At 43.9% G+C, this 24,893-nt stretch overlaps 1 protein-coding gene across 5 annotated transcripts in view; it reads right to left on the reverse strand.

The window, feature by feature from the left end:
• The window catches only part of LOC126199014 (ankyrin repeat and death domain-containing protein 1A-like), an 811,076-nt gene that overhangs the window by 447,204 nt on the left and 338,979 nt on the right, over positions 1–24,893 (reverse strand). For all 5 annotated transcript variants that reach the window (XM_049935699.1, XM_049935702.1, XM_049935701.1 and 2 more), the window contains exon 2: positions 18,051–18,314. In XM_049935699.1, coding sequence (XP_049791656.1) covers positions 18,051–18,093 — 43 coding nt within the window. In that variant the 5' untranslated portion in view covers positions 18,094–18,314. The remainder of the gene's footprint in view (positions 1–18,050; positions 18,315–24,893) is intronic.

Below are 24,893 nucleotides of genomic sequence, written 5' to 3' on the forward strand. Positions count from 1 at the left end.
TTGTTGGTAGTACATACGATAGCAAGTAACATTTTCCAGGCATTCGCCAAACCCATACCCTTCCATCGGATTGCCACAGATTATACGAAGGGTGTTTGAAAAGTACGTGCAAAGTCCGAGAGATGGCACCACCAGCGTGTATCGAGGTCATGTTTAGATAGTAGCATCTTTGGAAAGAACGCACACCAAGTTTCAGCCATATTGGCTTATTTCTTTGTGTTTGACATTCGTGTGAATCAAGGAAGTCGATTGATTGTCAAAAAATGGACGAAGAAGAATTTACTGGTATTTCCTGTATGAATGACCATACAAGAATTCTTCTGTGGTGTACAAGGAGTTGTTATAGAGAAACACCTTTAAACTACATTTGAAAGCACATTTACCATCTGTCACAAATATTGTTTTTCATGGGGAGATTGCCAAGCAGTTTTATAACAGCATTTTTCACCACTTTCTGTGCTAATGATTGATTCATTAACAGGTTAATATACATCATTTTTCCTTCTGGTATTGTGCTTGTGAATACTTCCGTTACTCTCAAATTCACATAGATTGTTGATGACAAATTTCGTAAGTTATTAAATGTACTCCGGGCTGTAGTTAATACTCCCATCTGCTTAAGAGATATCTGCAGGGTGTGCCTAAGTGAGGACCTGCCCGAGAATACTAACCCATAAAATATCAGTGAATGAAAGCATGTAAAACAGGTTTCCTATATGTCTAAAGCTCATAATTATTCTTACGGCAAAAACAGGCGAACCTAAACGTTTTAACTGGTATACTTCACCGTTTTTCGAGTTTGAGTTTTCGTTAATATGCACACTTCAGACGCTACAATTTTCTACCCTGTGTGTTGTATCTTGTTGGTATACTAGGTTAATAGGATGCCGTATATTTTTGACTTTAAAAACACGATGAGATCTGTTCTTTCTAAATTTAAAGCTATGCCATTTAAGAATAACCAACAGTAACATTCACAAAAATATCATTTACTATTTTCTTTGTTGATGATTCTTTGCTGTGATTGACAATGCTTGTATCACCCGCAACCAGGACTAATTCTGCCATCGAGCAAGAACTGGTCTGGTCCAAAGACAGACTTGTGGGAGTACTCTCTCACCACGCAGATACTGTGACAACGCTTTCGGTATTACTCCAACAGCCCGGGGTAGCTATCTGCGTTCTGCTTCTTAAAAAAGAACTAAACTAGGCATGTCATGGACTACGTATTTCAGAGAAATTACACTTGTCTAATAGAATATCATGACTGACACAATAAAACGCCATTGATAAGTCACGGAAAATTCCAGCCAGAGACATTTTACCATTTAAAGATTTTATTATATTCTCTAACCTCTTGAAAGTATTCTTTGCAAGGCTTCACCAGCCTGCACACTTTAGATGGCTGAGCCTGTACAACATTCAGATGACGAGAAGCAACAGTACAAGACTGTTCGAACCGCACAACTGCAGCGGTCTACTTAATGCTCAGACTATCGTGTAGCTCAGTACTGTGATCAGGAAAGACAATACTGACACTGCTGACGTGGCACTATTGCAACGGCAGTGCTCATGCGGACAACCAAACGTCTTTCAGCCCCTCTTACGAGCAAGAGTTCAGATATTAGAAAGTATGCGTGTCAAAACTATTGTTTATTGGACTTATTGCTTCAACGAGTACCACCACCACTCAAAACATTCGATAGCGTTAATACCATATATACAGGGTGTCTCAAACCTTTTGGGTCAAATTGAAGCAGGTGATAGTGGGTCCAAAACCGATTATGTTGAGATAGGGAGCCAACTGTCGGAAATGCATATTTATTGTGTCATGCATATACACAGCGTACACTGCATAACAACAATGTGCCGCACAGTAATTTTGCAAAGTAACGATCGCCCCTCCAGATTCTTGCATGACAAAGGTGTATGAAGTTCTGACGCACTCTCTCAAAGATCCCTGGTGTCTCTTGCACCACGAAACAGGTAGCTTGGACCTCAGCAAGCAGGTCTTCATCCCTCTCTACTGGAGATTTCTTACACCAACGACTTGATATAACCCGAGAGAAGGAAGTTCAAACGTGTGAGATCTGGCGATCGCGCTGGTCATTGGAAAGCACCTCCCCTTCGAATCCAGTGATGAGAGTACACGTTGTACAGGTACGGACATTAAAACCGAGGTTGGCTGGTGCACCGTCGTGTGGAAACCACATCCTTTCGCGAACAAGAAAGAGTAGAGTCCCAAAGAACTGTGGAGCACATCCCGTAGGAACACCAGGTCACGGGAGGGAGCAAACCAGATCCTATTACGTGATCTTGGGCAAACCCAATACGTTGACAGAGAATCGTTGCTGGTGGTCACCAATGCGGGTGGTGTGGTGACTGTCCTCACTCCAGACATGGAAATACCTGCATTGAGACTGGCGGTCGCCGCTTTGAACAATTATTACGAGCTACGTTGTTGTTATGCTGTGGACTGTTGCACATTATATTAATAAGTGACAAAATATAATGTCATAGTGTAATGTCAATCAACAGCTTCGCCATTACACCAGTGATGCAAGTGAAGCAGCAAGATCATGAAATTGTAAGTGATCAACTGTTATATAAAAGCCTTTCACACTATTTTCGTAACGCATAATTGATGCAAATCTATCTGCATCCTATACAGGCTGTAATATACATAGTCAACCACAAAGAAGAAAACCAGCAGAAGACATCACTGATTCCGATTTCTAGCCATACACTGCCCCCTCCTCCCCCCCAAATGCCACACCAGCAGCTACAGTAAAAAACAATGGACAAAGTGTTCTAGATTAATCTAGTTTAAGGCTGTTTATTTTTAAGTAACGTTTCTCTATGTGTGTATGTATAAACGCCTGAAGATGAACAGAACATGTTCGAAACGCGTTGTATTATGTTAGATTAAGCATAAAATAAAAAGTGACTGGTAGCAGAAACTTGAAATAAAAAGATCTTACTTTTGTTTGACAATACACCTTGGGCACCATCACTTGGCCTGTATTTATCCAAAGAACATGTATGAATCGTCTAAGACAACCACTGGCCATTTTAATTCCTATGCCTCCCATTTTTGTACCAATCCAACGCAGTTTGTTGTTTTTGATACTATGACGTCTCCTTCGTAAATGGTAACTCACTTATTGTGGCACATTTTAAAAACGTGTTTCATAGAATGAAAAATTTCTGTATTGAATGTATTTTATTATATGTAGCTTAAGGTGCCAGGTATCTCGGACTAAAGCCGTTCACACTAGTGGGCTTTCATACAGGGTATATGATAACCGAACGAGTACAATTTAGCTAGTACCAGAAAAAAAGAGAATGATGATACTAGCGGGCGTGTATAGTGCTAGACTGATATGGGGTACAATATTAGTAGTATAGTACTCCGTTGGTATATATGACAAAATAAGGGAGAAGGCCGCTGAAGCAATAACAGTAAGACGCTGGTTGATGGCTACAAAATTAATCTATGAAAAGCCTACATTGCAGAATGTTAGTGACATTAGTTTCCCCACGAATTTTTTGGACGTTATATGCATCTGTGACAAGGAGTTTTTTATATGAATGTTCATGGTGAGAGAACAATTTGTTCCCGATGTTTCCGGATTGACCATCACCCCAAAAATTATTATGAGTAACATAATCGACAAATTTGTACGCGCCTGCTGCCTATTAAGATTAAACCAAATGTATCTCACTTCCATGTCATCCAATTCGTAGTCAGCGTCATGAAGGCGGTTATCAGCTGTGCTGTTTAATGATGGTAACATTAAGAGTGCACTGAGAATTCCAGTGTTGAACACAGGCCGCGCCGGATTAGCCGAGCGGTCAAGGGCGCTGCAGTCATGGACTGTGCGGCTGGTCCCGGCGGAGGTTCGAGTCCTCCCTCGGGCATGGGTGTGTGTGTTTGTCCTTAGGATAATTTAGGTTAAGTAGTGTGCAAGCTTAGGGACTGATGACCTTAGCAGTTAAGTCCAGTATATTTGAACAATTTTTGTTGAACCCAGAAGAGTGAGCGAATAAGTAGAAAGAGTAAATTGAAGGCCTCTATAAGGCTCAGGAGTTGTCCGATGATGTTATAGAAGAAGAAACTGGAGTCGATACACAAGACATATGGGATCTCGAATTAAATTTTCAAAGAGCCCTGGAAGACTTTAGATCACGTAAGACAGAAGGGAAAGATAAAATACGTCGGAATTCCTAGAATCATTAGAGGAAGTTGTCGCTGCTCACCATATAGCGCAGATGGTGAGTCGCAGGTAGGCACAACAAAAAGACTGTCAGAAAATGAGCTTTCGGCCAACAAGGCCGTAGTCGGAGATAGAACACACACACACACACACACACACACACACACACACACAACATTGCAGTCTCTGGCAGCTGATGCCACACTCATTCCATCCTGGATTTTACTCTGTTGGATTATACAGGCTGGTGTGTGGACCCTATGAGATCGGCGATGTACCATTATATTTTCGGAAAAATATCATCCCCAAAATTCCGAAGACAGAAAGGGCAGATAAGTCCGAGAGCTACCGCACAATAGGTTTAACAGCTCATGCATCAAAGCTGCTGACAGTAATAACATACAGAAACATTGGAAAGAAAGTACGGGAAGCCAGGATCCGTTTACCTTAAGGCTTTCCTCTTTCTTGTTGAAACTGTTCGCGTGTTTTTGTATTTCTACAGCACGAGAGTGCCACTCAGTGACGCTCTGGAGCACATCGGTTCCATGTTCCCGCAAGACATCAAAAAGCTCTTCCATGCATGTCTCACCACGAGCTATTTCACGTGGAATGGCGATTTCTACGAACAGCTGGAAGGCGTCGCCATGGGTAGTCCTCTCAGTCCAGTGGTGGCCAACTTCTTCATGGAGCAATTCGAAGCACAGGCACTGGGCTCGGCGACTTGCCAACCTAAGGTGTGGTACAGGTACGTCGATGATACTTTCGTGGTGTGGAGCCATGGTGAAGAACAGCTCGGTGAATTCCTAAGACACTTGAACAGCCTCCATGCCAACATAACATTTACCATGGAAGTAGAAAAGGACAAGAAACTGCCATTTCTAGATGTGCTGGTCACAAGGGAAGGCGAAAACCTGGGACACAGCGTGTATCGAAAACCGACACACACACGGACCGATACCTGCACAAACTGTCAAACCACCACCCGAGCCAGAAAAGAGGCATGATTAGTACGCTCGTAACTAGAGCAGGACTAATATGTGAGTCGCAACACCTCAAACGAGAAATGCAACACCTGGAAACTGTTTTGAGGAGCAATGGGTACTCCACAAATTACATTAGAAGTGTAACAGAGCCCAACACTCGGTGAAGTAAGAAACCAGAAAAAGAAATGTCGGGTACGGCCTTTCTGCCATACATTCCCAGAGTGACGGACAGAAACGGCCGTACATTGCGCAAACATGGCGTAAAGACGATTTTCAAACCGACAAGGAAGATCAAAGAGTGTCTTAGATCGGCGAAGGAGAAAAGAGACCCACTTGCAAGGTCGGGAATATACCGTATACCATGCACATGCGGAAAAGTTTATGTCGGAATGACTGGACGATCAGTTAACACCAGGATCAAAGAGCACAAGCGACATTGCAGGTTGGGGCAGGTGGAGAAATCGGCCGTGGCAGAGCACGCACTGAATGGGACCGACCACGTAATAAAATTCGCTGACACGGAAGTTCTAGCTGTAGAGAATCACTATCACACGCGTTTGTTCAGAGAAGCTGTAGAAATCCAAAAACACGCGAACAGTTTCAACAAGAAAGAGGAAAGCCTTAAGGTAAACGGATCTTGGCTTCCCGTACTGCAGCGAACGACCGTCGCAGGTAGCAAGAGGAGAACCGCACCGGAAATGACCGCGGAGAAGCCCTCGGACGTTGGCGCGCCAGGTACATATAGTCTGCAGCCGCGAGCTCGCCTCCAGTTCACCACCGGCAATGGAGGGTGAAGCTTTGACAATGCCAGCCACTCGTGCTGGCGAAACGTCAGAAAAATCATTAGATGAACGTCGGCCGAAGAACCCGAGACAGAAGCCAATAGGCAGTTTGTCAACAAGTGGCCACGAAAGCCTTGTATTGGAAAGAAAACCGAAGATTTGTTAGACATTGATTTTCGGTAAAATAAAGCCACCAAAGAGGCAGTTCTTACTCTGTGCTTGTTAATGAAAGCAGGAGTCGATAAAAATCAAGGCACGCTCATAGGATATGTAGACCTAGAAAAAGCATACGTCAGTACGCGATGTTGCAAAATGTTCGAAATTCTGAGAAAAGTACGAATAACCTATAGGGAAAGACGGTTAATATACAAAATGTACTACAACCAAGAGGAAAGAATTAGACTGGAAGACCTAGAACAATGTAGTCCTATTAAAACGGCTGTAAGAAAGGGGTGCAGTATTTCGCCACTACTGTTGAAACTACACATTGAAGAAGAAATGACGAATATAGAAGACACGTTCACGAGTTCGATTAAATTAAGGATGCAAGAATGGCAATGATAAACATCGCTGATGTTGCTGCTATACTGAGTGAAACTGAAGAAGAATTGCAGGAGCTGTTCAATGGAATGAACTATTTAATGGACACAGAATTTGGATTGAAAGTAAACTGGCAAGAGACGAAAGTAATGAGGAGTGGCAGAAATGAGGATACCAAGAAACTTAACATCGCAATCAAAGTAGACGAAGTTAAGCAATTGTGCTACCTTGGGAGCAAAACAAGTCATGTTGGACGAACAAGGACGCAGTGAGCAGACTAGAACTTGCAAAGACGGTGCTCCTGGCCAAGACAAGTCTACTAGAATCAAACATAGGCCTTCATATGAGGAAGAAATTTTGTGAGAAAGTACGTTCGGACCAGAGCGTTGTATGACGGCGAAATGTGGACTCTGGGAAACCGACACAGAAGAACATCGAAGCATTTTGGATGTGGTGCTACAGAAGGACGTTGTAAATTAGGTGAAATCATAAGGTAAGGAATGAGGAAGTTCTCCAAGTTATCCGCAGAAACGGAGAAGAAAGGAACACGTGAAAAATGCTGCCATGAAGTAGAGACAATATGATGGAACGTGTGTTAAGACAACAGGGAATTGCTTCCATTGTATTAGAGGGAGATATAAAGACTAAATACTGTAGGAGAAGGCAACGATTGGAGTACATACAAAAAATAGTTGAGAACTAAGATACAAGATGTTGGCATGATGGGAATCCGTAGCGGGCCGCATCAAACCAGTTAGAAAGCTGATAACTCAGAAAAAAATATCACACGATCTTGTCACGTTACACATTACGCTATGGCGCAGTTTCGCAAACTGCGATAATTTTAGGAGATAGGAACTAGTATCATATCTTCCGGTATTTCTTGAATGAATATTTACCAGATGACCGATTTTAAGTTAAAAAACTGGCACCGTAAATCACATCACCAATCGCTTCGTTCTCCGATCACAATCCCCGACCACACACCCTCCCCTGAACAAAGTTTTTGTGCTAGCCTTTGTTGACAATTCTTTGTGTTGTTCATATCATTGCATGAATTTCTGCCTAATATAATGCATTTATCCATACTGTCAATGTCATATTTGTTGCCTTCACTTTGCTGCTTTTCCTTTTCTTTGGGATAAGTATTCTGTTTTCAACCACTTCAACATCGTGTCTCTCCTACAGCAGTTTGCATAGTTTGAGTTTTCTCAGCTTCCAACGTTGCAATTACATTATTTTTTTCATCCCTTCGCTAAAAATTAATTTCAAGTTCAAAGCTATGGAAATATTATTTTCAAGCTGTTATCGTGGAATGGGAGAACGCCAACAAGTGAGAAAAATCATTTTATTAATAACTTCAGAAAACAATCTAAAGTAATCGGCGATGGACGCCCGAACCACCCCCAGCTTAACGTTCCGGAGAATGCAGTACCCGGGAGACTAATTAGAACGTGGTGGAGACGCGAAACAGTGGTCTAAAAGGCGCGGCATCCTGAAAGCGCCTTTGTCCCGAAAGAAAGGGAGACAATTTTAAAATTGTATCAGTTTGTCTTTGCACTGTGTTCGTTCTAAACTAGCGTGTTTATATTTGCGCCAACGTATGGTTATCTACATACAAAAGGAAATGTCCAGTCTGACCAAATGACTCACCAAAACACTAAGGATAGAAACTTGAAATTTGGAGAGGGTGTTGATTTTATATTTTAGGCATCGTTTAAGAGTGATTTTTCAAAATTCGCATCCTAAGGGAGTGAAATAAGAGACGAAAGGTTTTTTGAAAAATATCGTTGTTAAGGCAATTTTGAGACTAGACCTATGAAACTGGCATTTGGTTTCTTGTTCAGAAATTAAAAAAACGTTTTTCTATATTTTAGAACATTCTGTCCATTAAGAGGGCAAAATAGGAATTGAAAATATATATGAAAATAGTTCATTCTGAAACCATTTTAAAGCTAAATCTATGAACATTTGTGTTTCGTTTCTCGGTCTCAAATCAAAAAATTCATCCCCAGGGGGGGGGGGGGGGTGATACAGAAGATGCAAGCTTTATGGAAATTTTCATTACGAAGGCATTTTTTAGGCTTAATCTATGAAAATTTTTATTTGGTTTCTCTGACGATTTTTTTTTTTTTTTTTTTTTGGGAATTCAGTCCCTAAGGAGGTAAATAAGGGATGAAAATTTTTATCAAAATATTTCATCATATTAAAACATTTTTAAAGCTAAGTCTATGAAAACTGATATGTAACTTCCCGCTTATAAATAAAGAAGTATCCGTTACGGGATGAACGTTTCAATTGGAATATCACAACAAGAACTCAAAAACAGAATTAAGAAAAATCTCCGACTCTACCTGCCAGAATCGCTTTTTCGTCATAAGTGCAGGGGATAGTCAAAATAATGTGAACAGTGGTAGTAATGGGATGGCTGTGTCTGACGGTCACCAACGCAGGTAAGGCACGTGTCGCGTTGGACTGCGCGTGTTCAGTACGGACTAGGCATCAGTGCTGGTTGTTTACGAGCAGTGCACACTTGGTATTTGCATTCAGAGATCGAAGTCGATGAGCAATGAAAGACCTAACAGAGTTCCAAAGAGGGCAGTTTGTGGGGACCGGATTAGCTGGAGCATCAGTAGCCAAGAAAGCCAACTTATTGAATGTTTCAAGAACAACTGTTTCAACAATCATGACAGCCTACAAAAGACATGGAAAGACATCATCGTGTAAACCTAATAGCGGGCGCAAATCAAAACTAAATGACAGAGATCGTCGTACACTAACACGAATAGTGTCGAAACAACACAAAACTACGGCGGCTAAAGTGACTGCAGAGCTCAATTAGCCATCTTCGAGGCCTCTTATCTATCGACACTGTCCACCGAGAACTCCATAAAGCAAATACTCATAGTCGAGCTGCTATACCGAAACCATTAGCGACGACAACCAACGCAAAGAAGCGCAAAACATGGTTTCAGGAGCATAAATCCTGGACGGCTGATTAGTGGAAACACGTTTTCGTATTTCGGGCCGGGTTTATGTCTGGAGAATGCCAAAAGAAGCCTACAATTCTGATTGCTTGATTCCAACGGTTGAGCATGGAGGTGAAAGAGCGATAGTGTGGGCAGCTATATCGTGGTCTCCTGCTGGTTCCATCATTATTCCCAAAGGCCGTTTTACAGCCAACGAATGAGTGAACATTTCAGGTGATCAGGTGCACCCCGTGATTCAAATGTTGTTCCCCAATAATGATGCCATATTTAAGGACGATAATGAAAACATTCACACAGCCAGGACAGTACAATCGTGGTATGAGGGACATGCAGCTGAACTGCACTGCCTTCCCTGGCCAGCACAGTCGCCAGACTTGAACATTATCGAACCCTTGTGGGCGGTACTAATCAATTTCCGCCTCCCTCGTCACTACAGGAGTTAGAAGAGGTTCTGATCGAGGAGTAGCATAAAATTCCACTGGAGATTATACAGTCATTATACGCCAGTATTCCAACAACAATAGCAGCTGTATTACGGGAAAATGGGGGGCCAACCCCTTATTAATAAACCATTTCCAAGTAAGAACATGTGTTCACATTATTTTGCTTATCCTCTGTACTTTCGGTAAAGACCATTCTTCTAAGGCCTTAATTAGAGTGAAAATTTTAGGGGGTGTTGCAATTTGTGAAGTAAATCAAACAAAGCTATTTCTCAGAATTGCATAGAAAAAGAAGCAGCTCTTTAATATCTTAATTTTCAGTAGACCTAATACACATTAAATGATTATTAATTGGTGAATGGTATCTAGAAAGTGATTTTGCAAACAGAAACTGGGGAAGCTACTCAATGTGGAACTCCGCAGTCTATTTTAACTTTCGTGTGCCACAAAATTTTGCTGTGTCACAACCTAGTTGGATTAAAGTTGGCAAAATTTAATATAAGAAATGAATTAATCACTAAATTGGTAAGCATAACTAGCGTGTTAATATTAATAAAAAGAGCCAAGTGAATATATGGAGCCCGCATCTCGTGGTCGTGCGGTAGCGTTCTCGCTTCCCACGCCCGGGTTCCCGGGTTCGATTCCCGGCGGGGTCAGGGATTTTCTCTGCCTCGTGATGGCTGGGTGTTGTGTGCTGTCCTTAGGTTAGTTAGGTTTAAGTAGTTCTAAGTTCTAGGGGACTTATGACCACAGCAGTTGAGTCCCATAGTGCTCAGAGCCATTTGAACCATTTTGAATATATGGAATGGGCATATGAGAACAATTTGAGTACAAACATTAAATCAAGTAATTCAGAGATAGCAGGAGCTTAAGCCTCAACAAAAAGAATAAGACAATCAGACAAAAGTCTACATAAATAAGGGCTGCCTTTTACGCTTCAGAAAATGCCGGATTGGATGTATTAAAATAATCGTACAAAAAGGGAAGGGTTTGTTTGACAAACAGTCGTCACAGTGTACCCTAGTTCATTAAAATAAAACATCATATTAAAATTCACAAAGTAATTCTAAAATACGATCAGTTATTGCCTCTTATTTAATTAATTAGCTCACATGTAATTACATTGAGTGCTGAGGTACATTGAGGTGATAAATGAAAATAAATTCTTAGGCGTGCATGGGAAGAGTTCAAACATACATGTTTTACACACACAAGAAGAGAGATAAAAAGAATTTTGTCCATCACAATAATTCAAAGGGCCAGAGGTTCATTGAGTTATTGTGAGTACGAAAACTATGGAACACTTTCCAACAAAGAAATTTATCTGAATCAGCTTGCACATGAAACTAAGGTATGATGGCGTGAAACACCTGCAAATGCCGCGAATGTTTATGAAAAAAGCAAAATTACTCGTGAAAACTTCAAGAACACAAATGTAAACCATATAGCCACATATATCAATAAAATATCACGCGGACTTAAGAACAAAACTTTGGTACTGAAACTGCACACGGTGAAATTACCACTACATCGTATGAATAAAGTTACAAAATCTTAAAATTGAAACGAAATGAAAAGTAGAAGAAATAAAACACACACACACACACACGAGAAAAGGTCTGACATACATCCAATCAAAATAGAATCGGACAACTGAATTTTAAACCTGTGCTGCAGTAAAGAACTTCGTACAGCCACGTGTTCTGCTTACAGAAAACAAGGACCGGGAAAACTTACTAAAGACAGAAAATGTACTTGTGACTACTCTACCGAACTCGAAAATGAACTAGCAGATCAGAGGTGTACGTCAGTTAGAATAACTACGCACCACCACACATTAACTAACTCACCAGCGCAAAGCCGCTCTTCATTCACCAATGATTCAGTCCCAAGTGCCGAGAGCACGCTCTCCCTGTAACGAACTTCCCCAGGCAGCCGGAAGGGACCAGATGGGTCCTATCCGTCACCAGTCTGACTTCTTTCGAAAAGATACAAATCTCTTTGCCTTGTCTGAGACATCTACGTTGGCTACACTGTTGTTACCACAGCGGATAGTCATATGGTGTGCTGCTACCATGTATAAGACAAATTCAACTCACTCACTCACACAAAGGATGAGGAGAGGAAGGGAAATTTGGAGGCTCAAAATGTATGTAATATGCACAGGATTAGGTGGTTACTGGAAAATTGATACTTAAACGTAATTCTGTACCACACACGAAGTAAAAAATTAAATTACAAATGATTGAGCGTGACAGCACGAAATACAAGTTAAATAATATGAATCTAATCTAACAAAGACGTTCCTAAGTTTGAAAAATTATTTTTGTTCTAATTATTACGCAAACGGGAGCGAAGGAAGAAGCAGGCGCTACGTTAGCCGTTAAGGTTTTTTTAAAGACTATAAGGAAGTTACTACTACAAGGTGCTTTGCCTATCATACTACTAAAGGAAAATGTATTCAGTTTTGCTTCAAGCTGTCAGTCGTTTCCTTTTTGACGTTCAAGTGATGTAATTTATTTTCAACCAATCCAGTTTAATGACCTATTTAAAAAAATTGCTGCATCGAGCTAAGACAGTTATTTGCGCTTCGATATATCATTCACGATTCTTTGGTTTTGTTACTGACGCCCGTAACGGTGGAAGATTGTTTTAGACACTCGTAAGCGACATTTAGGGCCCAACATGGTGTTTATGCGGTAACTTATATTTTCCATTGCATTTTTATTTTAGACCTCTTATAGCGGTAGTTCACACTTGCAAAATTACATGAACTTTAGCGCTCAGATTTTGAGGTAAAACGTAAGATACTTTTAATTAAATTCGACCCTCTGTTTATTTTCTGGAACGGGGACGGGCCAGAAGCTTTAACATTTTGTTTGCACGTTTCGTCACGTTTTCCGCCTGACATTTCACTGTTTGCTCCTTCTCATAAATTAATTCTGTTAAGTGCAAGTTCTTACTATCCGGATTACTGGAGCGTTGGTGTACCTAATCAAGTGGCCGACTTAGTTCCCGCTACTGCCAGTTATATGGTTCGCTTTGCCGAGTAATACGTCTGTCAGAGGAAAAATACTCTTATCAGAGCACAAAAAGGCGATTATGCTCCTCTTTAAAGTGGAAGACTCTGACTGGAAAGCGGTGTACCAGCCGCCCATGCTATCTTTCTCAGACCTTGAAAAATTTTGCCACAAATCTTGACATGCGACCATATTGGCGCTTTTTTTAACATGCAACTCACCTCTCACTCCCACCCGCTCACACCCACTAGTCCATCGCTGTAAGTCGACCATACCCATCCGCTCCCACTTGTCCATTCTCACTCGATCACTCAGCCCAACTCATTGTCATTATCTCTTTGTACCTCTCTGTCACTGCCTCCTATGTCACAGCCACAATTACCTTCGTTCTCTCCTATTACTACTGTCTCCTCTCAGTGTCACTGCCTGCCTCTTGCTCTGTCACACTACTACTATATCATTCATTTCTTTCCACTGCCAATGTCTTTTTCATTGTTGTCATTGTCTTAGACTCTGTCTCACATTATCGCTGGCTGTCACCGAATTCCGCTTTCTCCTTCTCTTTATTCCTCTCTCAGTGGCACTGTCACCTTCACTATTTTTCTGGCACTGTCCTCTCACTGTCAACTATGTTCCACTGTCACTGTGTCCCTCTCTTTCTGTCACACTGCCATTGCCTACTTCACTCTTTCTACACTACAACCACTGTCTGTTATTACTCAGTATTTTATTACTATTCAATTTTTTCCCACTCAAAATGAAAACTGGAATATGCCAAAATTATTGGGAAAATATTTAAAGGTGCTAAGGAAGATAGAATGAGGCAGCTGGTGCTCCACATTTTAGTAATTCCTTTAAAAAGGAGAATATTCGTGTATTTTGTGCTCCAGTAGGAGCATTTTACCATTGGTTCCTTTCCTTCCCCTGCTAAAAAAAGAACTTTATAAGCCAGTAAAATTTAGATAGTTTACTTATGTGAAATTAAAATAACGCAAAATTAATTTCACATCTCTCACCTGATTTTATGTGTACAAAAATTTTCCTTATGTTCCCAGGCCCCTTCTGGTGATGAGGGAGACAAATCACACAGAGCCGGCCGCTGGTGGCCGAGCGGTTCTGGCGCTACAGTCTGGAACCGCGCGACCGCTACGGTCGCAGGTTCGAATCCTGCCTCGGGCATGGATGTGTGTGTTGTCCTTAGGTTAGTTAGGTTTAAGTAGTTCTAAGTTCTAGGGGACTAATGACCTCAGCAGTTGAGTCCCATAGTGCTCAGAGCCATTTGAACCATTTTTTTTGAACAAATCACACAGACTTAACGGCTAATTTCTCCTTTTTTTTCCCTAAAGGGGGCGGGCTGGCAGCAGCTTATTACGCTGCTCTGCAGCCTACGGACTTTTTAAAACATAAGAAAGAAGATACGAAACAATAACAGCAGGCGATAAAACGGTGACGGAAATTGTAAAACGGCGGAAAATTGTAGAAAGTTAAAACATAAAGCAAAAGTTTGGCAAAGCTAATAAAATACACAGGAAGCAGAAAGGGAACATAGTAGACAGGTCTAGCGGTTCTAGGCGCGCAGTCCGGAACCGCGCGACTGCTACGGTTGCAAGTTCGAATCCTGCCTCGGGCATGGATGTGTGTGATGTCCTTAGGTTAGTTAGGTTTAAGTAGTTCTAAGTTCTAGGAGACTGATAACCTCAGAAGTTAAGTCCCATAGTGCTCAGAGCCATTTGAACCATAGTAGACAGACAACTAAGAAACAGGGTGACAATCTGGTTTCTGTTCGCAAGAGATATAAAAATCACACCCAGCGACAGTATGATGTCCGTTCGCAACACTTCGGAGAAGACACACAACACTGAACACTCACTGTAAACACTGTACTAAAATGTCGGCACAAAGATAACACACCACAGCCGAGGGCAGATGAGCGGGGGGGGGGGGGTCCTGGGCAGATGGGGGGGGGGGAACAAGGAGGGAGGAGAGGAAAAACGAAAGGGGGGACCAAAGGAGGGAGAGGACTCATAAGGAGGGGAGGGGCAGTGCAGACGCGAGAGGCAGTGGGAAAAGGCAGAGGAGGGAAATGCAAAAGGACGGGGGAGAGAAGGTGGGCAGAGAGATGGTAGGTGGGGAAAAAAGGAGAATGGAAGGGGGGGGAGAGGGAGCCCAGGAAAAGGACGGAGGAAAGGAGAGGGGCTGAGGATCAGAGTTGATGGGAGAGATAAATGGAGGGGGAGAGGGCATCATCCAGGAGGGGGAGTTGATGGAAGCCACCTTGGGAAAGGAGATGAAGGGTGTAGAGATGGAGGGTAAGGGGGACACAACAGTGAAGGCGTGGCACGGGGCGGGGATGGGAGAGGAGAGAAGCAACCAGGGGGTGAGGGGGATCAAGGCGGGGGGAGGTGTAGAGTATGTGGGTATGTTCGAGGAACAGGAGCAGATGGGGGAAAGGAATGAGGTCACAGAGGAGATACGGAAGGCGAGGTGGAGTGCGTGACGCTCAAGGATCTGGAGGGACTTATAGAATGTGTGTGTGTGTGGGGGGGGGGGGGGGGCAGATACCCAGGTGGGACTGGCATAACAGAGGACGGGACGGATTAAGGATTTGTAGGTGTGGAGGATGGTAGAGGGTGCAACCCCTATGTCTGGCCAGAGAGGAGTTTAAGGAGTTGGAGGCGGTTGTGGACTTTGGCTTGGATGAAGCGGAAATGAGGGATCCAGGTGAGGTGACGGTCTATTTCTTCTTGTTGCATCACTTTATAAACTACGTTTTCGCCTCACACCACATTCTACGTGTACAACGAGGGTAAATTTGAAACTAAGTATCTTGGAAAAAGACAAATATATGAAGAAAATTTTCATGGTCCTTAGACATTAGGATATTAGGAATATATCGTAAAAACTAAAGCCATTTGCTGTGCATAGCCGTTTTGAAATCAACGGCTAGGTTTTGGTACCCAAGTAACATCTCTATGGTTTTTTTCGATAACGGATATACGAGGGCGGTTTGAAAAGTTTTGGAATCACCACGAGAGGTCAGCGCTGGCGCAACGAGTTGTTCAAGTGATATTCACTGGACTGTTGCCTGTAAACACGTGCCATGTCAGTACTCTTGGAAGAGAGCTGTGTCGGTGACCTGGCTCTGTTGTTGTTCCCGCGTAGTGATTTGCAAAAATAGAAAAAAGAAATCGAGATTTGAGTAGCGATTACCACGACTCTTGCCACGCGCCCACACACATGTGTCGTCGCCATGGCAATATTACACGAACTGAGGTATGAATTGTGGACACGCCCGCCTATTTCACATGATATGACTCTGTCAGACTTCTGTCTAAAACTGAAAATTTTTCTTGGTGGACGTTGATGTACTTCAGACGAAGAATTGATAGCCAGAGTTGACAACAATGTTGCAGGCCTGGAGGAAAATCATTTTCGAGATGGGATCAAGGCACTGGAACATCGTTGGGCCAAGTGAATTATTCTACAAGGTGACTACATTGAAAAACAAAAAAAGTTTCAGTGATGTAAGTAGTCATTTTCTATTCCGTTCCGGGGACTTTTTAAGTCACCCTCGTATATATTTAAAACCGAGAGGATGGCAGTTATAGATAGATAATTCGAGATTAACCGATAAAATTTGAGCAGCTTGGTGCGTTTAATTTTTTAGATGTTCATTGTTGACGAAGACAAAATGCTGAAAAATTCTTTTTTCTTGTTTTCTCGGCAACAGCACGTGAACTAAGTCTAATAGTTCCAAAAGGGCAACAGTTGACCATGTCTAATGGAAAAAGAATGCCTCAGTTTACTCCGTTTCCCTAAGCTGGAGAAAGGGTGTAACGTTCACATTTTGACCCTGTGCTATTGGATAGTTACACTAATACGATTCTTCTTTGCGTATACAAATGGTCCCCAGCCCAAGGGCTATCCAAAGCATTTTCTGTCTCCAACAGACAGAAAAATTCTCGTTTTTATGCGCTTCGTCATCATCATCACCATCATCATCAATTAAGACTGATTATGCCTTTCAGCGTTCAGTCTGGAGCATGGTCCCCCTTATAAAATTCCTCCATGATCCCCTGTTCAGTGCTAACATTGGTGCCTCTTCTGATGTTAAGTCTATTACTTCAAAATCATTCTTAACCGAATCCGGGTACCTTCTCCTTGGCCTACCCCGACTCCTCCTACCATCTACTGGTGAACCCATGAGTCTCTTGGGTAACCTTGCTTCTCCCATGCGTGTAACATGACCCCACCCTCTAGGCCTGCTCGCCCTGACTGCTACATCTATAGAGTTCATTCCCAGTTTTTCTTTGATTTCCTCATTGTTCCCATCTACTAGTACCTGCAATCATCCTAGCTACTTTCATATCCGTAACCTCAACCTTATTGATAAGGAAACGTGAATACACCCAGCTTTCTCTCCGATACAACAATGTTAGTCGAAATATTGAAAGGTGCACAGATAACTTAGTTTTGGTACTGAGTTCCTTCATGCAGGAGAGAGTAGATCGTAGCTGAGCGCTCACTGCATTAGCTTTGCTGGACCTCGCTTCCAGTTCTTTATGTTGCCATCCTGCGAGAATATGCATCCTAAGTACTTGAAACCGCCCACCTCTTCTAACTTTGTTCCTCCTATTTGGCACTCAATCCGTTTATATCTCATTCCCACTGACATTACTTTCGTTTTGGAGATGCTAATCTTCATACCATAGTCCTTACATTTCTGATCTAGCTCTGAAATATTACTTCGCAAACTTTCAATCGAATCTGCCATCACAACTAAGTCATCCGCATATGCGAGACTGCTTATTTTGTGTTCACGTATAATCTCATCCAGTCAGTCTATTGTTTTCAACATATGATCCATAAATAATATGAACAACAGTGGAGACAGGTTGCAGCCTTTTCTTACCCCTGAAACTACTCTGAACCGTGAACTCAATTTACCGTCAACTCTAACTGCTACCTGAGTATCTATGTAAAGACCTTTAAAAACTTTTGCAAGCAATTAATATTGGTAGAATATGCTGGTGCATGCGTTCCGATGCACGTTTAGATGTAGACGCGTGTGTACTGACCTCTGGCGCTGACGTGCGACAGCGCCTCCTCTGCGTCCGCCATGGTGGCGTGGTCGCGGGTAACAGACGGCGGCGGCTACTGTGACGGCGGTCAGGGGTGCGCCGGCCATCTCAGGGGAGCGCCGGGGCTGGCCGCGGTGACCAGTGGCTGGCGGCGGCGGGGGCGGGGTTGCGTGACGTCAGTGGCAGAGGGCACCGCAGCGCGCGGCTGCAGGCGGCGGGCGGCGCCGAGGCCATGCTCTCAGGCTGTCCCCACAGCAGTCACTGCAACAACAAAAGCACTTCAGCTGGCACCCTCTAAATCTGTGCAAACATGCTGTTTTTCCGCAATTGTATATAATTTTTGAATTAATACAAAATACACTCCTGGAAATTGAAATAAGAACACCGTGAATTCATTGTCCCAGGAAGGGGAAACTTTATTGACACATTCCTGGGGTCAGATACATCACATGATCACACTGACAGAACCACAGGCATATAGACACAGGCAACAGAGCATGCACAATGTCGGCACTAGTACAGTGTATATCCACATTTCGCAGCAATGCAGGCTGCTATTCTCCCATGGAGACGATCGTAGAGATGCTGGATGTAGTCCTGTGGAACGGCTTGCCATGCCATTTCCACCTGGTGCCTCAGTTGGACCAGCGTTCGTGCTGGACGTGCAGACCGCGTGAGACGACGCTTCATCCAGTCCCAAACATGCTCAATGGGGGACAGATCGGAGATCTTGCTGGGCAGGGTAGTTGACTTACACCTTCTAGAGCACGTTGGGTGGCACGGGATACATGCGGACGTGCATTGTCCTGTTGGAACAGCAAGTTCCCTTGCCGGTCTAGGAATGGTAGAACGATGGGTTCGATGACGGTTTGGATGTACCGTGCACTATTCAGTGTCCCCTCGATGATCACCAGTGGTGTACGGCCAGTGTAGGAGATCGCTCCCCACACCATGATGCCGGGTGTTGGCCCTGTGTGCCTCGGTCGTATGCAGTCCTGATTGTGGCGCTCACCTGCACGGCGCCAAACACGCATACGACCATCATTGGCACCAAGGCAGAAGCGACTCTCATCGCTGAAGACGACACGTCTCCATTCGTCCCTCCATTCACGCCTGTCGCGACACCACTGGAGGCGGGCTGCACGATGTTGGGGCGTGAGCGGAAGACGGCCTAACGGTGTGCGGGACCGTAGCCCAGCTTCATGGAGACGGTTGCGAATGGTCCTCGCCGATACCCCAGGAGCAACAGTGTCCCTAATTTGCTGGGAAGTGGCGGTGCGGTCCCCTACGGGGCACTGCGTAGGATCCTACGGTCTTGGCGTGCATCCGTGCGTCGCTGCGGTCCGGTCCCAGGTCGACGGGCACGTGCACCTTCCGCCGACCACTGGCGACAACATCGATGTACTGTGGAGACCTCACGCCCCACGTGTTGAGCAATTCAGCGGTACGTCCACCCGGCCTCCCGCATACTCACTATACGCCCTCGCTCAAAGTCCGTCAACTGCACATACGGTTCACGTCCACGCAGTCGCGGCATGCTACCAGTGTTAAAGACTGCGATGGAGCTCCGTATGCCACGGCAAACTGGCTGACACTGACGGCGGCGGTGCACAAATGCTGCGCAGCTAGCGCCATTCGACGGCCAACACCGCGGTTCCTGGTGTGTCCGCTGTGCCGTGCGTGTGATCATTGCTTGTACAGCCCTCTCGCAGTGTCCGGAGCAAGTATGGTGGGTCTGACACACCGGTGTCAATGTGTTCTTTTTTCCATTTCCAGGAGTGTAGTTTAAGAGGTTACGATGAAGAGCAAAAGAAATTGCCACAACTGCCTAATATCGCGTAGGGCCCTCGCGAGCACGTAGAAGTGTCGCAAAACGACGTGCCATGGGCTCGACTAATGTCTGAAGTAGTGCTGGAGGGAAGTGACACTATGAATCCTGTAGGGTTGTCTATAAATCCGTAAGAATACGAGGGGGTGGAGATCTCTTCTGGACAGCACGTTGCAAGGCATCCCAGATGTGCTCAATAACGTTCGTGTCTGGGAAGTCTGGTGGCCAGGAGAAGTGTTTAAACTTAGAAAAATCTTCCTGGGACCACTGTGTATCAATTCTGGACGTATGAGGTGTCGCATCGTCCTATTGGAATGGCCCAAGTCGGTCGGAATGCACAATGGAGATGAATGGATGCAGGTGATCTCACAGGATGCTTACGTACGTGTCACCTGTCAGAGTTGTAGATAGACATATTAGGGATCCAATATCACTCCAATTGCACACGCTTCCACCATCTTTAGAAGTCCCATGCTGACACGCAAGGTCCACGGGTTCATAAGGTTAATATGGTTCAAATGGCTCTGAGCACTATGGGACTTAACTTCTAAGGTCATCAGTCCCCTAGAACTTAGAACTACTTAAACCTAACTAACCCAAGGACATCACACACATCCATGCCCGAGGCAGGATTCGAACCTGCGACCGTAGCGGTCTCGCGGTTCCAGACTGTAGCACCTAGAACCGCTCGGCCACCCCGGCTGGCGGTTCATAAGGTGATCTCCATACCTGTACATGTCCATCCGCTCGATACAATTTGAGACGAGGCTCGTCCGACGAGGCAACATGTTTCCAGTAATCAACAGTCCACTGTCGGTAATGACGGGCCCAGGCGAGGTGTAAAGCTTTGTGTCGCGCAGTCATCGAGGGTACACGAGTGGGCCTTCGGCTTCCGAAGCCTGTATCGATGATGTTTCTTTGAATGGTTCTCACGCTGACACTTGCTGATGGCCTAACATTGAAATCTGCAGCAATTTGCGGAAGGGTTGTACTTTTATCACACTGAATGGTTCTCTTCAGTCATCGTTGGTCTCATTCTTGCGCCGCGCCGGCAGGAGTGGCCGAGCGGTTCTAGGCGCTACAGTCTGGAACCGCGCGACCGCTACGGTCCCAGGTTCGATTCCTGCCTCAGGCATGGATGTGTGTGATGTCCTTAGGTTAGGTTAGGTTTAAGTAGTTCTAAGTTCTAGGGGACTGATGACTGCAGCAGTTAAGTCCCATAGTGCTCAGAGCCATTTGAACTATTTAAACCCATTCTTGCAGGATCTTTTTCCGGCCGCAGCGATGTCGGAGATTTGATGTTTTACTGGATTCCTGATCCTCACGGCACACTCGTGAAATGGTCGTACAGGAAAATCCCCACTTCATCGCTACCTCGAAGATGCTGTGTCCCATCGTTCGTGCGTCGACTATAACACCACGTTCAGACTCACTTAAATTTTGACAACCTGCCATTGTAGCAGCAGTAACCGACCTGACAACTGCGCCAGACATTGTTGTCTTATATAGGCGTTGGTGACTGCGGAGCTGTATTCTGCCTGTTTACATATCTCTGTATTCAAATACACATGCCTACACCAGTTGTTACTAAAGGATTGATGCAATAGGGCTGCATAATAGCTGTGGATAGGGACTGAGATTAGGAAGTAGTGGAGAGGATATGGTAAAAGAGGTAGGATGTCTATATGTAAATGTCAACGCATTCCTTGCCAATCATATTGATGCACATTTTCTTTAGTGGCAGCAACTGAGACTGAGGTCAAGATATCCATCTGCAGCAGTCGCCAACAAACTCAGCGACTTCATCATCAGTGATCATTGGACATCACTTCGCTAGGATGTCATGAAATCCCATTTCGTGACAGACCCAACTTACAACGTACCTAGATTTTCTCTCCCCAGAAGACAGTAGTGCAACACCAGCACGACTTGTACAAACAGTGGTATCTGAAACAAGAGCCAGACTCAGCGGGGACCTTCAGAATGCCCCTGATGCAAGTGATGTGGAGCCGGAGAGTAAGCGATTGGTCATTTGGCCCTGGTTTCAAAAATGTTTAAATTTGTGTGAAATCTTATGGGACTTAACTGCTAAGGTCATCAGTCCCTAAGCTTACAAACCACTTAACCTAAATTATCCTAAGGACAAACACACACACCCATGCTCGAGGGAGAACTCGAACCTCCACCGGGACCAGCCGCACAGTCCATGACGGCAGTGCCCTAGACCGCTCGGCTAATCCCGGGCTTCGGCCCTGGTTTGTCTGGATACCTCTGTCAGGTGTGTGTTACAAGACATCCACAGCCTCACCATCAAAGTGTTGGGATGGCTGGCCCACACTGACCTGCCTTTGTGATAAAAAAAGGAAAAGTGTAGTGCAAAAAATACATATCAGCTATTTTGCCAAAATGTGTGTGTGTGTGTGAATGAACACATGAACAGATAGGCAGGATGTTTTAGCACACGAGCGTGATGGCAGCAGAGCAAGGAAATGGTAGGTTGGAACCTTAATTTGGGCAAGATATAGGTAAAATAGGTTATGGGTCGAAAGATGGGTAGTTTTAATTGTAAGTTCATAGTCGTCCTTACACAGGGAACAGATGGAATAAATTTGCAATATTTTTTACGATCACTTCCATTACTTTTCAAGGAGAATTTTACTGTCAGGTTGTGGCTTATAAAGTATTTGTGTTAGAAATAATCATTCCACAGCTGAAGTGTGTTTTTTTGTATTTGTTTATCTCTTGCTCATTGCGACTAGTTTTGGCTTTACATCCTCACTCCCAGGTGTTTCAGCCCAGTCTCCAAGTGGGACTTTGCAAGTAGCCAAGTTATACGAAGGTGAGCTGCAGTCACAATTCTGCAACTGGATGCTCTAATAATGCTGCCACGAGCGGTTGTGAGGCTGACAGAAAACCAGCAATAACGCATTCCTCCATTGGTGGTGTACTGTACTGCTACGTTGTGTAGAACAATACGGCTTGTTTCCACAGCTGGGTACATGACAGGAGCCTGTCTCCTTTGACACGCCCAGTGGTAGTCAGTACAAATACTCCATAGGCTATAACCTATAGACTATACGGAATTACAAAATTTTTAAAAAATTTTGACCAAACCGTATATCATAAAATATCGATATTGCCATGATGGAAAATGTTACTGTATTTGAAACTACAAAACTGAGAGTTAATTAATATGTGTCAAATGGTAATTGGAATATGATACAAATAATGTTTACAAAAATAAGAATGACAGTAACTGCTGTATCGCCACGCGGAGTGGCCATGTGGTTAGAGGCATCATGTCACGAATTGCAAGGCCCCTCCCGCCGGAGGTTCGAGTCCTCCCTCAGTCATGGGTGTGTGTGTTGTTCTTAGCTTAAGTTAGCTTAAGTAGTGTGTAAATCTAGGGACCGATGACCTCAGCAGTTTGGTCCCTTAGGAATTCACACACGTTTGGAAGTTTGAACTGCTGTATCATGGGACGTCCCCTACATTGCCACCAACCCACATTACAGAGGAGACATGCAGGCAACCAGAGACACTAAGACTACCACGTTTTGTCGGTCACCAGACGGCCGTCAGAGGTCGCTGGTGCCATGGACCTTTTCCTTGCGTGGTCCAAATGACTCGAAACAAGGGCAGCTGTATCCTGGCTTTGGGGCTGTATGTAGGACTGCGAATGGTCCGTGAGCAATGGTCCACTCTGAGCGGGCCTTCTGGGCAGGCACCCGAATGCAGTCACATTCCATCAATCAGAGTATCACTTTGTAGCTGTGAAAACGATGACGCCGAGTTTCAGGCAAGTGCTTCTGCGAGTGGACTTGTAAGAAATTTGTTTTCATTAGCGATACACAGAACTTGAATATCTCTTCGTACTAAAACTTCAGCACTGGGTTGTCCTTCAGGAACTTCAGCTTGAATTGGGTCAGAGTTCTCAACAATTATACTTGTGACTGTCCTTTTGGGCCTTCAGCCTCTTCTAGCATAGTGCTTTGTGAACTTACTAGTTAGTAACATTTTAACAACGTGGTTTTCTTCTGCCTAAGGACTGTATGTTTATTCTTTCTTGTCTCTGGCTGCACTGAGACTTTGCTAGCCCCTTTTGGTCTCCAATTCTGGGACCTTGTGTGCGAAGGCTATAGTTAAGAGCTTTGTTTACTTACTTGAGAAATCACCATCCTTCGTCACAGTAACTGTTTAACGTTAACTTCAGAAGCTTTTGTTTTATTTGATTACTGGTTACGAACTGACCACAACATGAGATAACTGTGTTAACTGTGTCTATATAAACTTGAGGTTCTTTACGTAGCTGGCCATTCTTTCCTTGATCACCTGCAGCGAATATTTTAGTAGTACTTTCAAACGTTCATCCACATAAGCCAGAGACATAAATTATGTTTCCCTTCGGCGCCCTTTTGGATGATCTTGACGTGCCTAGCGGCGTGTCCAGTAGGCTTTAGGCAGGGAGACCGGAGAGCGTGTGGAAGTGTTGTTAATGTCTGGAGATGCGAATTTAAAAATGTGCTTAATGGTAGATCGAAACGTTTATAAAAAGGTATGCTATAACTTTCACATTTATGAGGCATCTCTGAAATTCATTTGACGCGGATGCAAGAATTTCCAGACAAACAAAGAACCAAAGTAGTTGGACTACTGCTCCATTTGGAACGATGGCTCTGGAATACATCGTGGGAAGCCATATTAATTAACCATGTCAGACACTTGGAGCAGCTGCGCAGGATTGTTTGCCACCATAAATTTCGACAGAACATCAACTACAAAGCAAGAAGTTTATTGTATGTTGTAATTAGCCATGCACACAGAGTTACAGCCACCTCAGTGGATGTGTTTCACACTGCTTTCTCTGAACAATACAATTTTTTATATTCTCAGTAGTATAAAATTTAATTTCTGCCGAAATATATTTAGTAATCCTATTTCCTTTGTCAGATTTTAGATAATGATTTTTGTTAAAACTACGATTTAATAAAGTGCACTTATATAATACGATG

This window comes from Schistocerca nitens, chromosome 8 (genome assembly GCF_023898315.1).
Source record: "Schistocerca nitens isolate TAMUIC-IGC-003100 chromosome 8, iqSchNite1.1, whole genome shotgun sequence".
Lineage (NCBI taxonomy): Eukaryota > Metazoa > Arthropoda > Insecta > Orthoptera > Acrididae > Schistocerca > Schistocerca nitens.